This window comes from Vitis vinifera, chromosome 6 (genome assembly GCF_030704535.1).
Source record: "Vitis vinifera cultivar Pinot Noir 40024 chromosome 6, ASM3070453v1".
NCBI classification, from domain to species: domain Eukaryota; kingdom Viridiplantae; phylum Streptophyta; class Magnoliopsida; order Vitales; family Vitaceae; genus Vitis; species Vitis vinifera.
Window position 1 is genome coordinate 3,989,049 of NC_081810.1, and position 22,226 is coordinate 4,011,274.

A 22,226-nucleotide genomic window follows, 5' to 3' on the forward strand; every position below is an offset into this window, starting at 1 on the left:
CCAACATTGGCACAAGCAGCAGAGGTGCAATTTTTATGTGCAAGAGAAGCACCAAGTGGAAGCTACCAATTTACATTTTTAGTGGATGACTCCCACTTACATTTCCCTAGGGCAAATAGAAAAAAATCTAGTAACATAGGCATATGATATGCAGGTAAACCAATTTCTTTTACATACCTAACTAGGGGGGAGGGAGGGGGTTGGGAGGGGAATTAAGCAATATTGCATTTTACATGTAACATAAGCAACCTCATTTTCAGTTGATGTTGGTGGGTACTGGAAGGTTCTCCCTTTTATGAAATGACTTAGTGGTTGAGGGTGGGTGGTTTTGTTGGTTTCATACACGGACATCTAGTTTCCTTATGGCTAATCTCTCTTTTCATATTCGGAATTCCTCTGGGAGTGACGTGCATTATGTTTTAATTTCTTTTGCCATCAGGGAATGGCTCTGCTAAGGAAAAAGCCAACTTCTGCGATTTACGCCTGGCAGGACGGCTCTTAATGGCACAAATAGAATCATCCATCCATGCTATGACCATATGCCCTATGCCAATATCAATAATCAGGCTTAAGGATTCAATTAAACTTCTCTAATCTTTTGAGGCCACAACCATTCATATACAAAAATAAAATTTTCTCGAGTATTGGCACTGCGGATAAAGAAAAGTTGAGCATGAAAAATAAATGTTTCTCTATAAATATCTGAATCTGAGATGGTGAAGGCATTTTTACAATCTAATGTGCTGTGATGATAAAACAGACAAAAAGGGCATTATATCTTGTGTTACTGAAAGGGACTACCCTTCTACACCCAAAGGTTTACCCAATGGATTCACTTTTCGGTTTCCAGTCAAATGACTAATGTACAATTTTCCAGCACTGGACCTGCAGATCTTCATTGACAAAAAGGGCAAAAGAATTTGTAGCAGCCCTGTTACAACAAATGCTATTAGAAACATGGCTTGCATCAACCATCTACACGCAAGGTTGAAAATAATTTTGGGGGATTATGCCTCACCAATAGCAAGAAATTCCGCAGGTGCCGGCACATTTGTTCTTTAAAAGCGTCCACGTTTCTTAGTGTCCTGTGCATGCCTAGCACCCGTATTCAGGCTTGGCACTTCTTGATGATGAAAACCTTCAAAGCTTTCTTCTAAATATAAACCGAGTTGATAATAAGAGATGGGTCAACATATCACTCCAGGAAATGTCCTCTTCACAAGGGGAGGGGTTATATCCGGTAGCATCTCCAATAATTTTCAAGAGGGCTACGGTAATGCTCAGCAAACAACTCTACTCAGAATCTGAGTCAATCGAAAGATACAGCCTTGGCCTCACAGAGCGTCGCTGGCGAGGGAACGAAAAAGGGCTATCTGATCGTTGCCTGCTACTTGTCTTGTCAGATCTACCATCATTCATACCAAGAAGCAAAGAAGCTGCATGAGAAAAAATCAGCCTCACCACATTTAGAAGAACATGAAAAAAAAGTATGCAAAAGAGAGGATTGCCCCTTTCACTGCCTGCAGAGTAACCTACTTGTTTGTAAACACATTAATGTAGCATTCTGAAAATTCAAATTATAATGTTATATCTCTATCTCCCAGATCAGTAAGATGGCTAGAAAGACACACATCCCACCCTAGATATATCGGTCTGGAATCCCTTGGTAAAAAACATGTGCTGGGTAAAATGGTTTATAACACTGGGAGACAAAACTCCACTGGTGACACCAATCACCTTGTTCTTTAACTCGAGATGTGGGCATGCACCAATCATGAAGCATCCATGTTCATAGCTCATGATGTGTTTTCTTAAAACCAAATATATGCATATAGTATTTGCAAGTAAAAAGGGAACAAACCAGTGTCAGCCAAAGAATCCATGTCACCATCTTTGGATGGTAATTGCTGTCTGGTATTCAATCCATTTGCAGCTGGAGATTCAGCATGACCCCCACTGCTACCCCCAAGCCTCAGAGAAATCCAATCATCAGGTCGGCTACCATTTGACACATCAGCTTGATTTCTCAAATCGGTAGGCACTGATGCATCGGAGGGCCTTGTAGGAAGAAATATTTGAAGAGATGGGTCATCCCCACCAAAGGCCAACGGATTATCAACCAAGCCATCATTCATGTCGGTATCAGTACGACCAATGGAAGGATCAGGAACTAGAGCAGCAGATCCCATGACAACCTCCGGACCCAATGTGTAGCCATTCATTGATGTGGGACAGTTGATGGGATTATGCTGCAAATCAGCTAAAGCATCTGAGACATCTGTATCTGTACCAAAAAATTGGAAACCAGGGCCTGGTTGAGTACCAGGAGGTAATGGCCAGAGGGATCCAGACATCCCAAAATCATCATCGGCAGTACTAAAAAGACCCAAGCATGAACTCCCACCAGGCCCAGCAGTGGGATCTTCTGCATATGAATCCGGAATACCAGTAGGAATCGAGAAATTAATCCCACCAGCATCAGCTCTACTGTTGTTGTAAAGGGTTCCAGAAGACATCAAAGTGTCATTCTCTTCTTCTGAATCACTGAGAACAATAAGCTCTGTATCCCCCATTGGTGCAGGAGTATTTCGCTCTGGAAATGCATAGGCATTGTTGTCTATGTTTAGAGAAATGGAATCAAGCTCAATCCCGGGGTTGGTGGAAAAATCATAATTCCCACCACCATCCTGATTTACACTCGGATCCTCACCATCCCTACCACTTCCAGTGGCACTGCTGCTCATTGGGATAACTTGCTGACCAGGGTCTTCAAACTTTTCTTGTAGTCTATTACAAGTGAGGGTATTCATTTCATCAGGTTTGCTAACTTCCCAAACCCCATTGCGATTCTTAATTTGGAGTTTCAAACTGGAATGACATTCTGAAATTCCTTCCTGTTTGATTTGCTTCAACACATCCATTTTTGGTTTAAATTCTCCCTCAGCAAGGGGACAGAGAGTACCATCAGCATTGTGCCACTGTGCTAGAATCCCACGTTCATTCTCAGGCTTTACACGCCAACAACCATCAGGCTTCACTTGTATCTCAGTTACATCTTCTCCACAAGACTGCATCTGTCCCACAGAAACAAGGAAAAAGAAAATAAATAAATAAAGATCTTCAATACCTACCTGTTCAATTAACTCCAGAGGAAACTAGTCAAACTCAGTAGCTCCACAAAGAAGAACATTACCGAGGATGTGATGCGATTGAAATATGGATCAATGATAACATTCTCTAGAGAATAGTTCTTGAGACAAATGGGACATTGCCACTGTAAACAAAGTACAATGCTTGCTCAGAAACACAAAATTGCTAGAAGAAAATAAAAGAAACAAATCTGGCAATCTGTCACTTGCCTTCCTAGAACGTTGGTTCATTTCCACAAAAATTTCAAGATCAAAACAGCCCATGTGAGCACAAGGTTTGAATCTTCCAGCAACCTTCATTCTTGAACCACTCATCTGTAATTTACATGTATGAGTAAAAATATATGATTCCAAAAGTAATCAGGTTACATAAAAGCATTGCAACAAAAGTTATTGGGTTTTCTGCATCAAAAACAATGCTGTTTAACCCCCATTCCCCGACCCACATATGCAAGGGAGATTAAGTGAAAATAACTTTATCAAATTAAAGAATTTTTACCCAGGCCACAGGACAGGTAAAAAAACAAAGGGCAACTTGAATGGTACGCGTTTGCATCCATCCTTGCAACCATAAGCCTTTTTTTTTTTTTTTTTTGGTTGGGGGGGTGGGGGAAGGAATTAAAAGCAGAAGATGTATTTATTAAGATTAAAAGGAATAGGAGAAGGATGAGGAGTCCTCCCCACAATTACAAAATATGATTGAACTCCTCCACTACACAAGGAGTCTAAAGTGTTTAGACTACAACATAAAATACAAAGCTGTCATCTCCTCAAATCTTAAATAAGCTCCTTTCAATGGTGTCCACACACTTTTGATCTACACACCAACATCAATTGAGTTGAACAACATTGAGAGGAATGTCTTTAAAAGCCTCAATACATGAGGTCCAAAAAGAGCAATAGAAGTGAAGGAAATCACACCACCTTTCTGCTGTCCTCCACTTATCCTAAAAAATTATAGCATTTCTTTCTCATCATGCAATCCAAAGCAATATGAGACAAGCAATTTACCAAAAAGTCTTGTGAAGCTCTCCAAACCCCTATATGAAATGACCATCATATCGCATATGCTCCTAGGGGGTACCCAATCAATCCTAACTTGTCAAAATAGACATTTAAAGTCCCAAAGTTATCGAACAATGCAGAAAGAGATGGTCAATCACCTCCCCACTCCCCTTATATGAAAGGCACCATTCAGGATTAAGGGATTTGAAAGGTCTTCTCAACTGTAACATGTTGTTGGTATTTATCTTCTTATGTGTCACTAACCAAGCAAAGGCCTTAACCTTAAATGAGGATTCAGATTTCCATATAAATTCAACTAGAGAGAAAGTAACTATATTTGATGTATTGGACAAATCCAAGAAGAATAATTTAATTGAGAATAATCTTGAAGAGGTTAATGACCATGCTCTCGCATCTAGGGTGGATGAAGACAAGTGCACACAAGTGAGGGATGACATAGGTCTTTCAAGGTTCTTAATCTCCAGATTCGTAAGGGTGCGATGGAAAGAAGTGATCAAGAATAGCTGAAATGGTGGGATTTTTAACAGTAACAACTCTCTATAAGGACTTGAAAATTGTGAATACAAAAGCTGGTCCCCCCATTACAAACCCTTCCCAAAACGAATTTTCATCCATTCACCCCCATAAAGTGAGTGTGACTAGAAGGGGCATTGATATGACCATTTGACTACAATGTTGGCGTCTCATCCATGAGGATATGTCCCATAAAAGCGCATAATAATCTAATGCCAAAGGGCAAAACTTTCCTTACAGAACCTTCAAAGCCATGTTCCTAAGAAAACATGATTCTTCAAAGAGATCAACCTGAATCCCAAACCTCTAGACTCCTTAGGCTCATACACTAGGTCCCAATCAATTACATGATCTTTTTTACCCTCCCAACTCCTGATCAAAGAAAATCCCTTTGCAATTTCTCAATCTCAAATGCTACTAACACTGGAATTTTGAAAAGAGATAAGAAATAGTAAGGGATGTGGGACAAGTATGACATAATTAGAGTTATTCTACCCTTAAGAGACAAAAAGGCTTTTTTTCCATCCAATTTGCTCGAAACCTTGTCAATCACTAGATCCCAAAACACACTTGTCTTCAAATTCCCCCTTAATGGAAGACCCAAGTAAGTTAAAGGCCAACTTGAAATTTTGCATTCAAACGCCAAAGCCAACATGATCCAATCTTGACTTATTTTGATACTGGATAGAGTGCTCTCGAGTAAATTGATCTTTAGCCCTGATGCACTCCCAAAAACCAATAGGATTAATCTAAGGGTTTGCAGATATTCCATAGACAAGATATCATTTGCAAATTGTAAATCAGAAACTCTAGTCCTATCCCTGCTCCACTAGGAATCACTCTAATAGACCACTCTGCTCCACTCTCAGCATCATCCTACTTAAAACATCAGCTGCTATAGTAAAAGGGAATGGGAAAGACGATCTCCTTGTCTTAACAATTTGGATGTCTTGACCCATCCCTTGGAATTTTCGTTGACCAAAACCTCAAAACTTGTTGAGGACAAGCAACCCATCATCCAAGACCACCATCTTTTACTAAACCCTTTTCCCTCAAGTAAGTGATCCAAAAAAGCCTAATCCACATAGTCATTTGTCTTCTCAAAATCTATTTTAAAGACTACCCCATCCCTTATCGATCACCTTTTCTCATCCACTAATTCACTAGTAATCAAAACTACATCCAAAATTCGCCTGCCCCAACAAAAGCTCCCGATGAGATGTATATGGTTTCATGGAAGCATTGAAGCACCAACACAAAAATTTCACATAAACAACCACCGATTGGTAATTGGGTGTAATAACCGTGTGCGACTAATTACATATATAATATATAAATTTTTTTAGCATAAAAGAATTCAGGAATGAAAATCACATGATTGAGCACAAGGACAGAGGCAGTTGAAAATATCAAATTACACCTGAGAGGAGCATGATGGGTGATACTAAAGGCTTCATTCCATTTGTAATGGCTCATGAACCAATTGAAAAGGCTAAATGTAGTCATTACGACTAGTCTGATAACTGATAAAGAATATCATGTGGCAACCACTAACTCATCAATCCAGATGGGCTTCACTTAGCAAAGATAAAGTCTGCCACAAAGGTTTTTCTAAACGCGTTAAATTGATGAATTAAAACACATGTATAATGGTGGTTACCTTCATTAACCAAAAGAAAATTCAATAACTGAAAGTTGAGAGATATTAGTGTGGGAGAGTCTTCCTAACCCCTAACTAAACTAATGAATTGAGAAGCTTAAAATACACCAAGAAATCAACAGTAACATGGCAAATCACACCATAATGATGGAAATGACAAATTATCCTTCGTCAGTTGAAGCCACAATTGCAAAGGGGCAACCACATGATTGCTGAAAAATTGAATATTATTGATAAGGAAAATGAAAGCACCAGTTTTCCCTCCAAACATAACTTTGATAAGGTATTGACAGTTGCACATCATCGAATTATGCAACCTCATCTAATCAGCCTTTGATACACCAGCAGGAAATTCCTCAGATCAACAACAGAAGGAAACCTCCAGGAAGCTTATTATAGATACTGTTTCTACTAACATCCTCTAGATAGACAGTGGACTCTTCAAGAATTTATTGAGCTAGGAGTGCAGTACGAGGAGAATATCACATAAGATAAATGAGTGATATTTCCTTTGGGACAGTGCATAGCTTGATTGCTCAACATATTTGAATATATAAAGATGATGCATGGTTGTTTTTCACACACACAGCATTACTTACAGGACATCGTAGATTGACAGTAAAGAAATCTGCAACCACTTCCAGGTCACTGTCACTATCAGCATTATCAGTTGCACCTCCACCACCAATGCAACGACGAACACGAGCCAGCGCATCTTCAAAACGCTCACCATCTGATTCTTTAGGAATCAAGCTTAAAATCTACAAAAGATGTAAAGAACTAACATGATCACATATAACAAGGAAATAAAAAAATAAAAAACTCACATCTTGATGCAAAAGTAAAGCAGAAATTCATGTAAAAACAGCCTAAACCTGAAGATTTAATTCTAGAAAATGCAATAATGTCAATAAATCATTTAATTGACGCATAGTAAAATAAAAATAAAAATACAATTTAAACAATCATTTAAATTTTACATGCTTGATCACTCATCAGGGCACATGAACTTTGTGAAATACGAATGTAATGGATAACTGCTATCAAATATGACCACCTAATGTGACCCACAAAATATAGATTTCCTCAATTGCTACCTATTATTATTATTATTGATAGGCGATCAAACAGGGGCCCGACAGTGAGGCACAACACAGGGACACAAAAAGTGCACAGAGCACAAACATGAACAGTAATAAAACGCACACTGGTTCCCAGTAACAGCTCAACCCAACTCACCGAACTGCAACTAATCAATTAAATCTAACAAATATTCCATCCATGAAGGCATCCAACAATGAGACCTTTGACCATTTCAGCAAAGATCACCAATGCATCTTTAAGAATAAAGTGACTGCTCTACACCTTCAAAATTCCTTAACTATGCTTTTTCCATAAACACAGAAGATACTTAAAAGGGGCCACCTGCCTCACTTTTGGCTTGCACTTTTGCTTGAACTTTTCAATCCAACTTGACAGTATCTCTTTTATCGAGAAAGGAAGGTAAACACAGTTAATGGGAGACCAGAGATATAGAAAAACAAGATCCATAAACAGGACTCATGATCAAAGACAGTTCCTTTCCTCAAGAACCCACCAAAATCCTCAATGTAGAACACAAGGACTCCTCATGTCAACAATCTGCTCCCTCTACTTTCCCCAACCCAGGATGCCAAAAATTTGTCCAAACCTTCACATTTTGCCCCTTCCCTAAAATACATTCATGAAAAAATTAATGATGTCTAACCTGCACCGCACTTACACAAATGTTTGCTAATCTATTACCAAACCAATTTGAATAAGAAATCAATGAAAAATGAACTATAGATCATTAACAAAACATTGGACTCTTTCAGACCAATTACAAGATAAAATTTTTATAAAATATCTCTATTTTTTTTTTTTTGATAGGTATAAAATTGTTATAAAATATCTCTATGATTACTCTTCCAGTTACCACAAGCCATAATTGAAGAAACTAGTACAAGAAATGGGAAAGATGAAAGCCTCAAAAAATATATTCATTCAAAAAGGACCTTAAGTTAGGACTCAAGTGGTAAGGGGTTGGAGTGAAGATGTGAGAGGTTCCAAGTTTGAGTCCGAATAAGGACAATTTAAAAATAATATAAGAATTAAAGAAAAAAATCTGGCCTATAAACAAAAAAGTTTCATTCAAAGAATTGGAAATACCTGTTGAACAGTTCGCCGCTTTACAATTCTAACCCCTAAACAGAAAATACGAGCATCGCATCCCGTTAAGGAAATCTTATTAATTCCATCTTTGGTACATGGTGTGATCTGATTACACCAAACCAAAACCAATTAAAAATGTAAGCATGTTCATCACCTATAGTAAAGTAAAAGAGAGGAGAGTAGAATATGTAAAACACAAGTATCGGTGCCCATGTATAGCAATTCATAAAAATGGTTAGTACATGAAACAAATATAAAATATGACAATCTACAAAATAAATGGGAACACTTCTGCTTGTATGGAGCCAAACACTCACAACAGGTCCGTCATCACGCCCATTAGCACCTAGCAACTGTGAGCCAGGTCTATTGATAGCACGAACTGCCATACCTGAAAGTTAAAACACGATAAAATGTAATAAAGGAATTAGCTTAAGAGTAAGAGAAACAATCAAACTGGAAAAACATGCATCAGAATCTGCAGAAACCATTAAAAACCCAAGCATGTGGCTCAACAAATAAAAAATAAATAACATGAAACCACACAAATGGTAGGCATGCAGAGCCTTGGTTTTATTTTATTTAGGTAAATTATTATCCCCATTTGGGACTTGAACCTAGAACCTCCCACAAACCCTCTCCAACCCTTTACCACTTGAGGGCACATGCAGCGCCTTGTAATATTGATAAGAACATAAATATTCTAGTGATACCATAAGTTGATATGTCTTTCAAATGCTTAAAACTCTCAAACTCACAAAAGAGAACTATAATAAGAAAAAATAAAAAATAAAAAGCAATTTCAGCTATTTATCTGTAGTGATGTATCACTTAATGAGTGGAATCAAAGATCAGTTGGCATACCATTGACTTGTAGGTCTGCATATTGTGGCCACTGCATCCTAAATGAAACCTTGTCATTAAGGAGAATACACCAAGCCTAAAAAATAATTTCAACATAAAGAAACAATCAGAACATCTATAACTCAATACAAATCATAAATTCACCAGACATCATTTAAGGCACTAACCAACCTGAACATCATACTCATGTTTTGATACCATGTCTCTGTCAGCCCTTGTGAGATGAAATGTTTTCTCAACACTCTGCACTGGGTTTGTACTGGAAATTTTGTAAATAAAAGAATCAATATAAAAAGGGGAAGACTATGGAGGCAAAAGAACACACAGCACATAAAGGACATATTAGGCATCCAATAGAAGTTACATACACCAAAACTTTAAGCATGGAAACTAATAGTCCTAGGAGAAGTAGCAAAACCAGTTATATCGTTTCTTCAAGACACGTTGGAAAACTGTTTAATTAGGACTCAGGACCTACAACAGAAAGGCCTTCTATTAAACCACACACCCAATCCAACCCAGCCATGTGCAGTACAAACCAACAGCATAAATAATAATAAAAGAACAGAAGAAATACAAGAAGAAATACCACTCACAAAATCAACAGAATAAGAACATATTTGTCTGTCCACTTTAATAGAAAAGACTACAAAAATCTACATAATTGGCTCTGCTAAATGCCTCAATTAACATCCAGCACAAGCAGAATGAAACAAACTGATTATATCCATCCAATTTGAAGCAAGCTTCCACTTAACCCACCAAATACAGGTTGGAATACAAAATCTGTCACCCCTTGCAAATAACACTACCAAAATGAAGAGACAAATATGTTAACAAAATTCCTCAAGTTATCCACATTGTCCCTGAAAACAATTGCATTTAACATACAACCTAAAAATCATTACATTTTCTCTTGGAAATTATCAGTCAGTCTGGTTCACTGAAAGAGAGAATAAAAGTGGGATGTTTATAAATGAGATAAGCAGAAAGTAGGATGTTATTAGAGAGAAATTTACCTCCATGGCCACCAAACCATTATCTCAAAAGTGAGGTGGTCTAGATAAGGGAATTCAGTACAAAAAAAAAAAAAAAAAAAAAAACATTTTACACAAGATACAAGCCAGACAGGAAGGGCCCATATTTCTTTTTCCTCTCTACTGTGTCAAACAAACCAAAGAAAGCACCTAGTATAAAAAAAATTTAATTAAATTGTAACTTTTATTTAGGCTTCTTCAAAAAACCTTTCAATAGTAGATCTCACAAGATTTCACTAATTTGAATGGTGGGAAACTCCCTGTCCGCGCACTTCACAAGGATCCGAGCCCACTGCAACTCAGACGAAGAAACAGTGTCTTCATCCACTGCTACAAATCCTCTACACCCATCACCAATTCTTTTAAACACCTCTGTCCTCCACAAATGAAGCAGGAGCCTGACCACCCTTACCCAAACCTCATTAGCAATGAAGTCCTTGCAAAGGCACCCCACCTCAGGGTTCCATTTATCCAAAATAATAAAATTTTCCTTTATATTTCTTAAGCCTTTGGCTAGAACACGCTCAGCCTCACTTGGCAACTCAAAGTCAAACAGCAAGAGACCTCTACCTAACACAGTAACCCTCAGATTCCCCTTTAAAGCCCAATGCTGCAGAGCCCAACTCAGGAAAAGGAGCTGAATTGATACCCTACCAGCCTACCAGACACTGTCTCAACTCATCTAACCTTCCTCGCACTTCTCTTTCCCCCACCTCTAACCAAATTGACTCGCCTACCCTTCCCGGGCTCGACTTAACAGCATCTGCGTACCCCTTTCTCCCTCCACAGGACCTTCAAGCCCCCCTTCGCCCTCAACAAATCCTCTGGACCTCTGCTTACCTGTAAGCCACCTGTCGGGGCCACACCAAGGCCTCTCAACCCCACGCCCAAGGAATTCCATCCAAAAAACTGTCCCTTCCCTTCTGGAAAACTAATGCTATATCTTTTTTATTCAATATCACGGACTGAGCAGAGAATGAACCTTCCTGCCTCATTTAAACGTCGCTCCAACCTATACTTCCTATTCCCCTCCTCCCAACCAATAACCCAAACTCGGTTATTAGCCTCTCTACAACAAGCTTCTACTCCATCCAGTAAGTAACGTAAACTAGCCTCCCCGAATCTAATCCAAGAGGAGACACCTCTGCTTCTCTCCCAAATGCAGCCTTTCAGCTTTCCTCCCAAATCCTCAACCAAAATCTCCAAAGGATTTGGACTCCACCACAAAACAACTTCTTCCACCCCTGGCAGCACCAACTTCTCCCCATGCTCTCATCTCACCATAAGAAATCAGATTGGGCCAACGCATCTAAATCTACTTGTGCAACTACAACCTCAACATCCTTCATCTAAATCAGATTGAAATGTAATATACCAACTCCACTTCACCTCCCAAAAGGAAAACAGAAAATTTCATGAGTTCTCTTCCACCAACACTAAGCATCACCATATCCTCCATCCTCAACTCACACTTCTCTACCAGGTTCTTTCTTGATAGAACTTTAGGTTACTGATTCCTCTTCTTTAATGGCAAGCCAGACAAATTTTTAAAGCCATAAATCACCTATTTATTGGATTTTACAGCAAAGTACATATAACATTAGACCTTTTTTTATAGGTTCCATATGACATTAAACCATAATGGCTTTTGCAAAAACTAAATCAGCAGTGAGTATAAGTTTCAATATAAGTCCTTAAAGTAATTCTATTCAAACAATAAAACAAAAACCTTTTTGCAAGTTTATCCCAAATCAAGAATTACTACAGAGGTCCAAGAATGAATAAAAAAACAAGGATCATAAACCATAAGAGTCCAGAAACAGAAGTGCATTAGCAGAGAGAAAACTCACCCATCAGTTGGAATACTAGTTGTTGTCAACTTCACAGGAAGTAAAGGATGTGCCACAGTAACCCAAAAACTGCATAAGCACTAACACATTAGAAAATACAAAATTTTCCGATTTCTATCAAGTGCAGAAAAAAGAAGATAACACTATACTGTAGCATCTAAAATGCACCAAGTGAGAATAGGCCAGAAGCATTGATTAAATGAATTCAATTAAGAAATTGCTAACATGTCCTTACCACAAACCAGGCAAAGAGGGCTAGGTTGCTCGTAGATCTTAAGCAGGCTGATTGTAAATCAGGTTGCTCGTAGATCTTAAGAGGATGGGCTTTCAGGGACTGGGGAAGATGGGTGGATTATAGAGCTAGGGGCAGATAGATCGAAGGTTTGTCCATTGGGATTGGGCATGGACGAGCCTCGACTGGGCCAGCATTGATGAAAAAATTACAAAAGAATTTAAACAAAAACCTAAGCAGAATAAAAGCCAAAATCCACCAAACCAGAATTAGCAATTTGCTAAATTAAATGCAAACTGTCTATACCCCATGCAGATCTAGGAAGGGAAATTCAGAAGGTTTCCCAATTCGACATCAAGCCAAACAAAAACAAAAAACCCCCAGCAATATATTACATATCACTTCCTCTTTGTTCAATCATATCACATATAAGTTCCTTGGTGTTTCCTGATTTATAACACAACCTATATGCTGCCACATTCGACAAAAACCTATATCTAAAATTGTGGTTAATTGCTAATCCCAAAAAATGGAAGACATCAGGAGCAGATATGGAAAATTAAGAATAAGAAAATGATTGAAAAAATTAAACAAATCAATATTGAACAAGATGAATTTTGGTAAAATTGGAAATGTGGAACCATCTAAAATTTAAAGCCTCGACCACAAAGCAAGATATTTCATTTGGGTATATACCTGACTGTCAATTAAATTTGTGCACTACACAACATGCAGACTGGGTGAAACATTGGACTTAATATGGTCATCAATCAGGCTCAAAGTCTCAAATGAATTGGCATATAGTGCAAATAGGTGACAATAGGCAAAGAGGTTAATAAAGTATACCAGTTAAGACTTTAAAACTTGAATGAAAAGTATTTATTGTCATTTTGCTCAAACTTTCTTTTATCACTGCACTCTCCTCCTAATCAATAAATATGTTTCCCATAGAAACAACACAAATCTTAGTACCAAAATGACAAAAAAACAATTTATTTAGCAGGTAATATAACAAGCAAAATAACAGCATGCACATAAATCATTTGGAGAGATCCAAATATTTATACACAGTTTTAATTTAAATAAGGAAAAAAGAATATAGAAGCTACATACGGGTCAGCTCGACTTAGTCGACAAATTTCACAGTAGAATGGGTCGGGAGTTGGTGGAATACCCTCCATAGTTTTCTCTGGAATTATAACACAACCTATATGCTGCCACACCTGGCATTTTAGATCGTCGCACTGCCAGAAAAAGGGAAAAGGGAGAAGGACCAAAGCATAAGCAACAAATTAATGCTAAAAAGAGGGAATAGTAATTTGAGTAAATACATAACACACAAAACCCATATATATAGATAGATAAATATATCACTAAATGTTTTGTAGTACTCCACCTGGAGCACAAACAATGTGATTTTTATTAGAAAAAAGGTTTTCTGCAGATGGCAACTACATTTACTTCTAATAAGAGATCATAGATTCATAAATTCAACTATTTAATTTTTTTTCCACCAATTGAGTCATGTATGCAACTTGATAATTGCAGCCTCATATAGAAGTTATATGTGGATATACAAGTGAGAATCCAGGGAAATATGAACTTATGAAACGCATGCATTCATCTTATGCAAACATGCTTAAGATATAGTTCATAAGCTAAACTAGCTTCACATTAAACAACAGTCTCATGTGTCCAATATGCAAAAGTATACAACCACCTAAAAGGGAGTCCAACTTGGACAAAAGGAAAAAAAAAACAATATATTTGGTAAAACCTTAAGCATTGTCTCATTTGGCAGTGCGCTTCCACATGGACAACGAATCTTCATATCATTATATGAATCCTCAAGTTCTTCTTTGAATTTGACATTACTGCTATCTGAGAGAACCTGTCCCTTTGATGCTAAGTCAGTGGCTCCAGATACCTGCATTTTTCTGGGAACACAAACAATTGGTCTGAGCATGTAAAGAAAAATGAGGATGTTGAAACTAGACATCATGATATTTAGAACAGAAAAGGCATTATTAAAAATGAAATAATTGTAAAACTCTTCATATTGATGAAAAAATATCTGGAAACCAGCTGCCAGTGTTAATCACTATCTGTATTAACACAAGCTAAACAAAAATGTACAATGCAAACAAAGACCAAATGAACATTTAAATCAATTGAACTGCCCCATAATCATGAGAGAATAAGTTATAATAGAGATCAAATGCAAGGGAAACTAATAATAAACCAATCAGAAACCTGTAAGTATCCTCAACTAGTTTTGCTACTTCTTCCTTCCCAACAGCATTCTTCTTTGCCCACATCCTGGAAACTGCGCAAGAAGGCCAAACACTTGAGATTTTTCATAGTGGAGACACTGAATTAAAACTTCATATTTAGGAATTAATAAGACCAAGTTGATAGCCCCAAAAAACATAGTTTAAAGCCTTCTCTGGACAAAACACATAACAAGCACATGAATCCCTAAAGGGAAAAAAAGAGGACCCGACCAAAATAAAAACCTAAGAAGGCCAGTTTGAGGAAGAGGAGCTACAGAAGAGGAGAGGGCTCCCACCTTCTTCCTTTTTGTTTGTGTTGTATATGCCATGTATACTTTTAATTTTTATTCAATCTGCATTTACCTATTAAAAAGAAAAAGAGGAGAGGGAAAGGGAGAGCAACATGCTGCATTCTTTAAAATCATTCTGAATCATGTATGTACAAAGCAAGTGTCGGGCAGCAAATAGGTTTGACTATGGATGTAAGACAACCTTAGCATGATATCATTCGTGATTTCAAGTCCAACCGCAAGCCCATTACAGGATACATATATTTTCCATGCGTGTCATGTACACCAACTCTTACATTAGTTAAATATAGGCAGTCATCTGACCCTAACAAGGAACTAAAACCTCTGATTTTATGACTTTTTAATCCTAATTAACTTGATTCTTACCATGCACAATATTCAAGGAAGACAAATGTAATTCATTGGTGGGCTAGAGAAGAGATGTTCTCCGTTTATAGTTGTGCATGGCATATAGATAGTCTTGCATATACTAGCTGATTAAAGTTGGAACGACCTACTTGTCTTTTCCCCAATACTAAAAACCTAAATGAGTTCCTTAAATGAAAACATTATAACTTAATGAGAGCTCAACTTTGTGTGTTATTGAAGCATTACAACTAATTGTAGAAATGTAAAAAGTTATATAACAGGTTTTGTTACTTACGGCTTGAATTTAATTTATTAATATTTTCAAAGAGGCTAGTTAATTATTAATTCATGAAATAATTCAATAATGACAGAATTGAGGTTCTGTTCTCAAAGAATGAGCTCCTCCCTAGCAGAGCAAGTTCAACGAGGAAAGCAACCTTGGCAGCTAGTCTTGCACCTGATATAAGGCAAAAGGTGACCAGCAAAAGGAATTTCATTAAAAATGTTAATTTTTTTCCCTTTTTCAAAAGATAAACTCGCAGTTTCAGTGGAACAGAGTTGTCCCGATGAAATCTTACCTTCATAAAGGAACAGGAAATATTTGACACTTCACTATTTTCTATAACTCTTCTAGAATCTGGAACAGTTACTTTCTAAGGTTCCTATTTATATAACTATAAATTCCCTCATATTATTTAATATTTCTTTAAATTTGTTCTCTCATTTAAAATTTCATATAACTCTGCTGCATAATTGTTAGGAACTTTTTATTCGATTTTAATCAATTATACGTTCCATCAAAATTGTTATGCTTAAAATGCATTTAAGAGTGAAAATCTTATTCATGGTTTAAATTCCATTTACATCTATTGCCTATTGGAAAGTTTAACCTCTATTTTTCATTTAATCATCAGCACAAAAAGAATCAGCCTCCATTGGCATAATTTTCCATAGACTAATGCCACTAAGTACTAATGACTATGCTCTGCTTTTGACAGTTTCGAAACCAACTACAACCTGTAAACATCTTGTAATTTAATAGTCACATCCAAAAGGAAAAATATATGGTGTTTGCTTTGCCCAGAGGAATGCCTTACGTGCCACCTAGCACCCCAAGTAATATCAGGCTTCATAGCTAGGAGGACACCTTTTGCCCCTTACTAGCTTCTAAGTTAGACATGTCAAAATGCAACCATGACTGCCTACTAATGGAAGAAGTTCCTGCAACTACAGCTTTAACTGGATACTCTGCATAACATCAAGAGTATAAGGAATAACGTTTGAACATACCAAAAAACAAGCGAGTTCAATATACAACAAAAATTATCATCTCACAAATGCTTCAACTAATTATTAAACCATAGAAGATAACATCTATTTAGCATGATAAATAAGTTTATGTTATGTCCTCTGGACTGTACATTAGATATGAGAACATAATATTCATTGGTAGCACTTCCATGGTCTTTTCTTTTTCATTTTCCTTTTCTTTTTTCTTCTTCCTCCCAATAAGAAGCACTTCCAATATCTGAGCTTAGAACATGTACAATAAGGAAAAAAACATAGATATATATATATATATATATAAAAGATTGTAAGACAATTTCTTTTATAGGAAAACTATCATCATTGCATGGGAGGCAGGCGGGCAGTAGGATAAAACCAAGGTGATATTTGTAAGAAAGAACATACCAGAAAATTAATATGAAGGCAATAATTCGTGTATTGATTGTATAAGAGAATATAGAATAAAACCATTTACCTTGTTCATCAGAGAGAATGGCTAATATCCGATCAACGAGATCCTACACAATGAATTACAAACAACTGAAACATAATCTTCGTAACAAGTCAAACACAAAGACACAGCAAAAGAGGTTGATGAAGTAATTTAATAAAGTGACAAATGAATTAATAGACACAATGCAAACATGCTAATTTAGGCCAAATTCTATTATTTATATTTACTTCCTGCCTGTAATCTCTTATTTGATAGAAATGGAAATTAAGCCTATAACAAATTAATAGCAATTTCAACACCATGCATTTCAAAAATTGATGGATTTGCATCCCCATAATACGACAAACAAACATCCATCCGAACTGGCATTGTGGTAATCACGAAAAAACATCTTGGCAGAAACAGTTTAAAATTATTTTGCTGAAGAATTTGTGGAAACCAGAAATTTCAAATCTTTTATTTCAAAAATATGTGCAACATTGGTACAGCTTATTCCTCACCATCGATGGACCTTACTCTGCTCCCACTTCCACCACCTCCAAAACCAACACCACACCACTCACCACCATGCACCATTCTGATTCTACAACCAGCTCCATTGCCACCACCAGCTATCATCCAATAGCAGCCACAATCCACCACCTCAGCTACTTCCACCGGCACCCATCCCCATTCCACCACTGCCCTTGCAACTCTGCCTCTCACCTCCACTAATCACACAAACAGGATCACCCAGGGTTCCTCCAACTAAAAGTTGAATTTAACATATCATATGGGAAATGATAGTGACAGACAAAAGCTACGTTTAAAATAAAAATTAAATGAAAATGAATGACCAAGAAAAATGGTAACCCCCCGAATGTAACTTTTAGTATTGAAAGCATACAATATTATTTTTCTCCCTTTTTTTCCCTTTCTGATAGGCTCTTACTGATAGTCCAAAAGACAAAGGATAATCCTAAAATAGATAAATAGATAAATAGAAAGAAGGATCAGGGTAAGAAAGAGAACTGATTTTCTGGATTTTGGATATAAGGTACCCAGGAAAAATGCATAAAGAGTGCAGTCCATAGAACAGAAATGAAGCCCTAAAAAGGGAGAGAAGGCAAGGCAGGCAAGGAAGGGAAGAGGGGAGGCAGAGATAAAATACTAACACAAAGCCAACCATCAGAGAACCAATATGAATATGAATCATTCTGCACAATACTAAACGCACAGCCAACCCAAAATGAGGAATGAATCATTGTGCTCTGCCAAGATGCAACTTCTAACGCAAATAAACTTCAACCAGAACAAAAATCAATGACAAGATAAAGAGAGTGTTTTAGCATCAATGCAGATGAATGAAGACACATCTTCTCCTTCATTTGTACTTAAAAATCCATATCAATGAACTAGTTTGTTTCTGATTTAAAAATATATATATATATAGAAAGATGAATGAAGCCACAGGCAACGAAAGCAATATTTCAGATATCGTACCTGCTTCTTTCCCTGCTTTGAAAGACCAAGTTGAGTCAGTACGTCCTTGAGCTCCTTTATTCGAAAATATGCCAATTTGTCCTACAGTATGAGAATGAAAAAGTGTTGCCAATAAACCCACTGCAAAGGAGAAAATCACACCACCATTCCTAACAATGTGGTCATACACAGTACTGAATCAAAAGCCACCCAACATAAGATGAGTAGCACTGTTCCAGTGGTAGCTTCAGGAAATTTTCTATGGTTAAAAGAAAGAATTCCTGATTGGAGAGGGATTTTTGCAGCATTAGATCAACCATAATAAACAGCATTTCTAAAACCAAATCATTTTAATCACAACCATTAAATGCATTCAGTAAAGCATTTGAAATTGAAACCCAAGCAGGCTGGGCTGCAGGCCAGCTTGAAGCTCACAATGACAGGAAAAAAGAAACCCTTGCCAACTCAGGCCTATCAAAATAATGAGTTCAACTCTAATTTCAACAATGTGTACTTAAAATAATTGCCATGCTGTCACAACACCAGCTAAACCACCCATCATCTAAGCTAGTTTAGCAACTGGCAGCAATCACGAAGATATGTTATTTGGATAAACGAACTTTATGATTTAGCTGGAAACAGGACAGCATTGCATGAGCACACAACTAGTTGACACTCACCAAGGATATAGTGCTGGCCAAGAATAACAATGTCAAATTATTCTATATATTTTGATTCACAGTCTGCCAATCCCAATTTTTTAACGATTCATCACCTTATTGTAACATAAAATCAGAAACCTAAAACCATGTACTTATCCTGTTTGCAAAGTAAATTTCTTAAAGTAAAATCCCCTAAACTTTTTGTGACTGTTATACAAGTAAACAATCTGACTGAAAAAAAAAATCAAGTTGAGATTGACCAAACTACTTCTTTTTCCTATTGTTTTTCTAGGTTTTTGAAAAGCACACACTATTTTCCTCCTAATTCGATCTCTCAATGTTTTGCATTTTCAGATATAATATTGAAGAAGCAGTCCCAACACTCCATCACTGTGATCATATTGACATTGGCAGATGGAAAATAAGGCCAGTATATCAACTGTCTTCAATTTTAATTTTTCACTTCCTTCATCCCGTTCCTAGTCATAAATCCTCAGAGATTAGATGGGATGCTGAAATCTAAAAGGTTTGAAGTTCACTTATCAATGCAGTTATGGAACACAATTACAAAGAAGTAACAGAGCCATGCCCCCCCCCCCCTCCCACAAAATTATATTCTTTAAAAATTATACTGTTAAACACTAAAAGCCAGTGGATGTGATATGATCAATTTTTCAGAAAATTAATGCCATTAGAAAGCATTTGAACTAATTTGATAACTAGAATAGTCCCATTTCAATTTTTCCATCATTTAGTGGAATTTTTTTATCTAAAAAAAAGATGATCAGTGAACAAGTGACTCTTGTGAGCAAATCTTCTATAGAAATTTATTTTCTATCTTCTTTGATAAGTTGATCAAAGAAATATAGAAGGCAGCAATCAAAGAAAAAGAACACGTTAGTAAACCTATGATTAAGAGAAAAACATAAGGTTCTAGACGACAACAACTTGGTCTCTAGAAATCCACCATATTTTTTTTCTCTTTCTATAAGAACCATTAATGCTGGCGGTGACCCTTCTAAGCCTGTTATCCATTATCATCATCAATCCCATGCGTAAAGAAGTCAAAAATATTGAAGGCAAAGGAATGACCACTCAGAAGACGAGAAATAACTTTAAGACAGATGCAATGTTACTAATAACCAATCTTCGGTTAACAATTCTCATAGCATGCCTCTTTACCACACTATGAGCTTCTTTGGCAGTTTCAAAAGGACATCAACAAGTTTGACCTATTATCTTTCTTAAAGAACATATCGTATCTTGAAGCCAAGGTCAAAAAGGTATTGCTAATTGGCAAAGGAGGAAACAAAAGAAATATAACGTGGACATCCCAGTAAACATATGTCTAATCAATATTGGCGTGCATGACATCGGTGGAAGTACTGTCCAATCTAATTGTAATTCATTGCTTGGCTATGAAGTTACAAGGATGAAAGTTGTCAATACCCATCTCTGAATTGATTAAAAAAAAAAACTGATGGAAAAAATAATAGGCAAAGTGAAGCTGTAAAATTTTTAAAAAAAAACTTAGTGATTTCAGTCTATGTGCTTCTCCAACCACATCAACAAGTCATTAACAATTCTTAACAAAACTAATGATGCAAAACTGTTGAAATAAGCTGATGACGATATAGTTTTGTTGATTGGTTTGGCTTTTATTTATGCAAGAGAGGTGTTTTTGCTAATCTCTCCATCTCATTGCCATTTTGGCACTGTTAATTATACTCTTACTTGCCAATCAACAAAAAACAAAAAGCTGATTACAAGATAGCAATAAACTAAACAGTATGCTTACACCAATTTCACTAACACCCACCACTAAATTAATCTGTACCATATACCACTGAAAAAATAAATAAATCTAGCTCCTTTAAAAACTACAATATAGCATTGCATTTCATTTTCAACAAGCCACAAAAAGTTGATCAAATCAGTAAATTAAGAACCAGAAGAAAAAACTACAAAATAAATTTTTTTCAAAAACATACGTGTGCAACGAAATCCAATTAAGTTAAACTTAAAGAGACTTGATACCTTGCATGAAGTCACTAAATCCATCACGACACCCCGGTGAAATTAAACCCCGAATCGGTCCAGATTCTGCAGTCCACACCAACCAATAATTAGAAACCAAGCAAAGGAAACAAACACGTGATATCTATAGTACAAGCGATCTATTCAAATTAATCAAAACCATAAATAAACAAACAAAATCAATCAAATTCCAAAAGAATTACATCATCGTGAAATGAAACACACCTAATCAAAATGAAAACCCTATCTCGAATCAAAACCCTAATCACTAAGAACCAAAACCCTAGAAACCGATTGAGTGGATACGTACGTGAATCGATTGAAGATGGAGGAGTTGAAAATTGATTGAGCAAAAGGAGAAAACGATCGATGAAACTGCCAGTGCTTCAGACCATCGCGCCGACTTCTCCAATGCCCTGCGTTTCTTTTTGACCCAAAAGACTGAAATCGGAGCCAATCCTCCCCCTTTCCACCAATACCATCTTGCGGACTTGTTGGCCCCATTTGCAATCTGGTTTGTTGTCGAGAACAAGTCCGGGTTTTGTTACGGTGTAAATCTTGGTGCGACCTTTTTCCCATGTGGGCGCATGGGATTCGCTGATCAACTGTATGTACGGCCTTTGATGGTTTTAAATCCCTAAAGAGCAGATCTGATGGTTCAAAGTTACACGTTCAACAAATGGACGGCTGTGATCTTGTCATGGGCTGATTTCTAAATGACCTGCATATTTACGTAGTATTTTCTCAAAGAATTGGTGCTTTCTCGTGTAAACCGTGATGTGATAAATCGTTAATTCCCTTTTTTTTCTTTTTCTTTTTTGAAATTAAATTTTGAAAAAATAAAATATTATTTTTTCATAAATACATTT

At 36.7% G+C, this 22,226-nt stretch overlaps 1 protein-coding gene across 6 annotated transcripts; it reads right to left on the reverse strand.

Moving 5' to 3' along the window:
- Window positions 1-667: 667 nt before the first annotated feature.
- Window positions 668-21,951, reverse strand: LOC100258698 (E3 SUMO-protein ligase SIZ1). 6 transcript variants are annotated; one of them, XR_785999.3, is made up of 18 exons: window positions 21,668-21,865; window positions 21,358-21,423; window positions 18,680-18,760; window positions 17,219-17,261; window positions 14,778-14,850; window positions 14,302-14,461; window positions 13,638-13,768; window positions 12,293-12,361; window positions 9,577-9,664; window positions 9,406-9,481; window positions 8,859-8,932; window positions 8,539-8,646; window positions 6,948-7,109; window positions 3,360-3,464; window positions 3,194-3,274; window positions 1,862-3,074; window positions 1,019-1,405; window positions 668-931 (listed from the first exon to the last, which is right to left on the reverse strand). XR_785999.3 is itself a non-coding variant. In XM_010652831.3 (17 exons), the coding sequence occupies exons 2-17, from the start codon at window positions 21,379-21,381 to the stop codon at window positions 1,294-1,296; spliced, it is 2,631 nt and encodes an 876-aa protein (XP_010651133.1). In that variant the 5' UTR covers window positions 21,382-21,423; window positions 21,668-21,951; the 3' UTR covers window positions 668-1,293. The 6 variants fall into 6 exon arrangements, 3 of the variants coding, with proteins under 3 accessions (XP_010651133.1, XP_010651134.1, XP_019076100.1); XR_785998.3 differs by having other exon boundaries at window positions 1,019-1,436; XR_009465825.1 differs by lacking the exon at window positions 8,539-8,646.
- Between the last annotated feature and the right edge of the window lie 275 nt (window positions 21,952-22,226).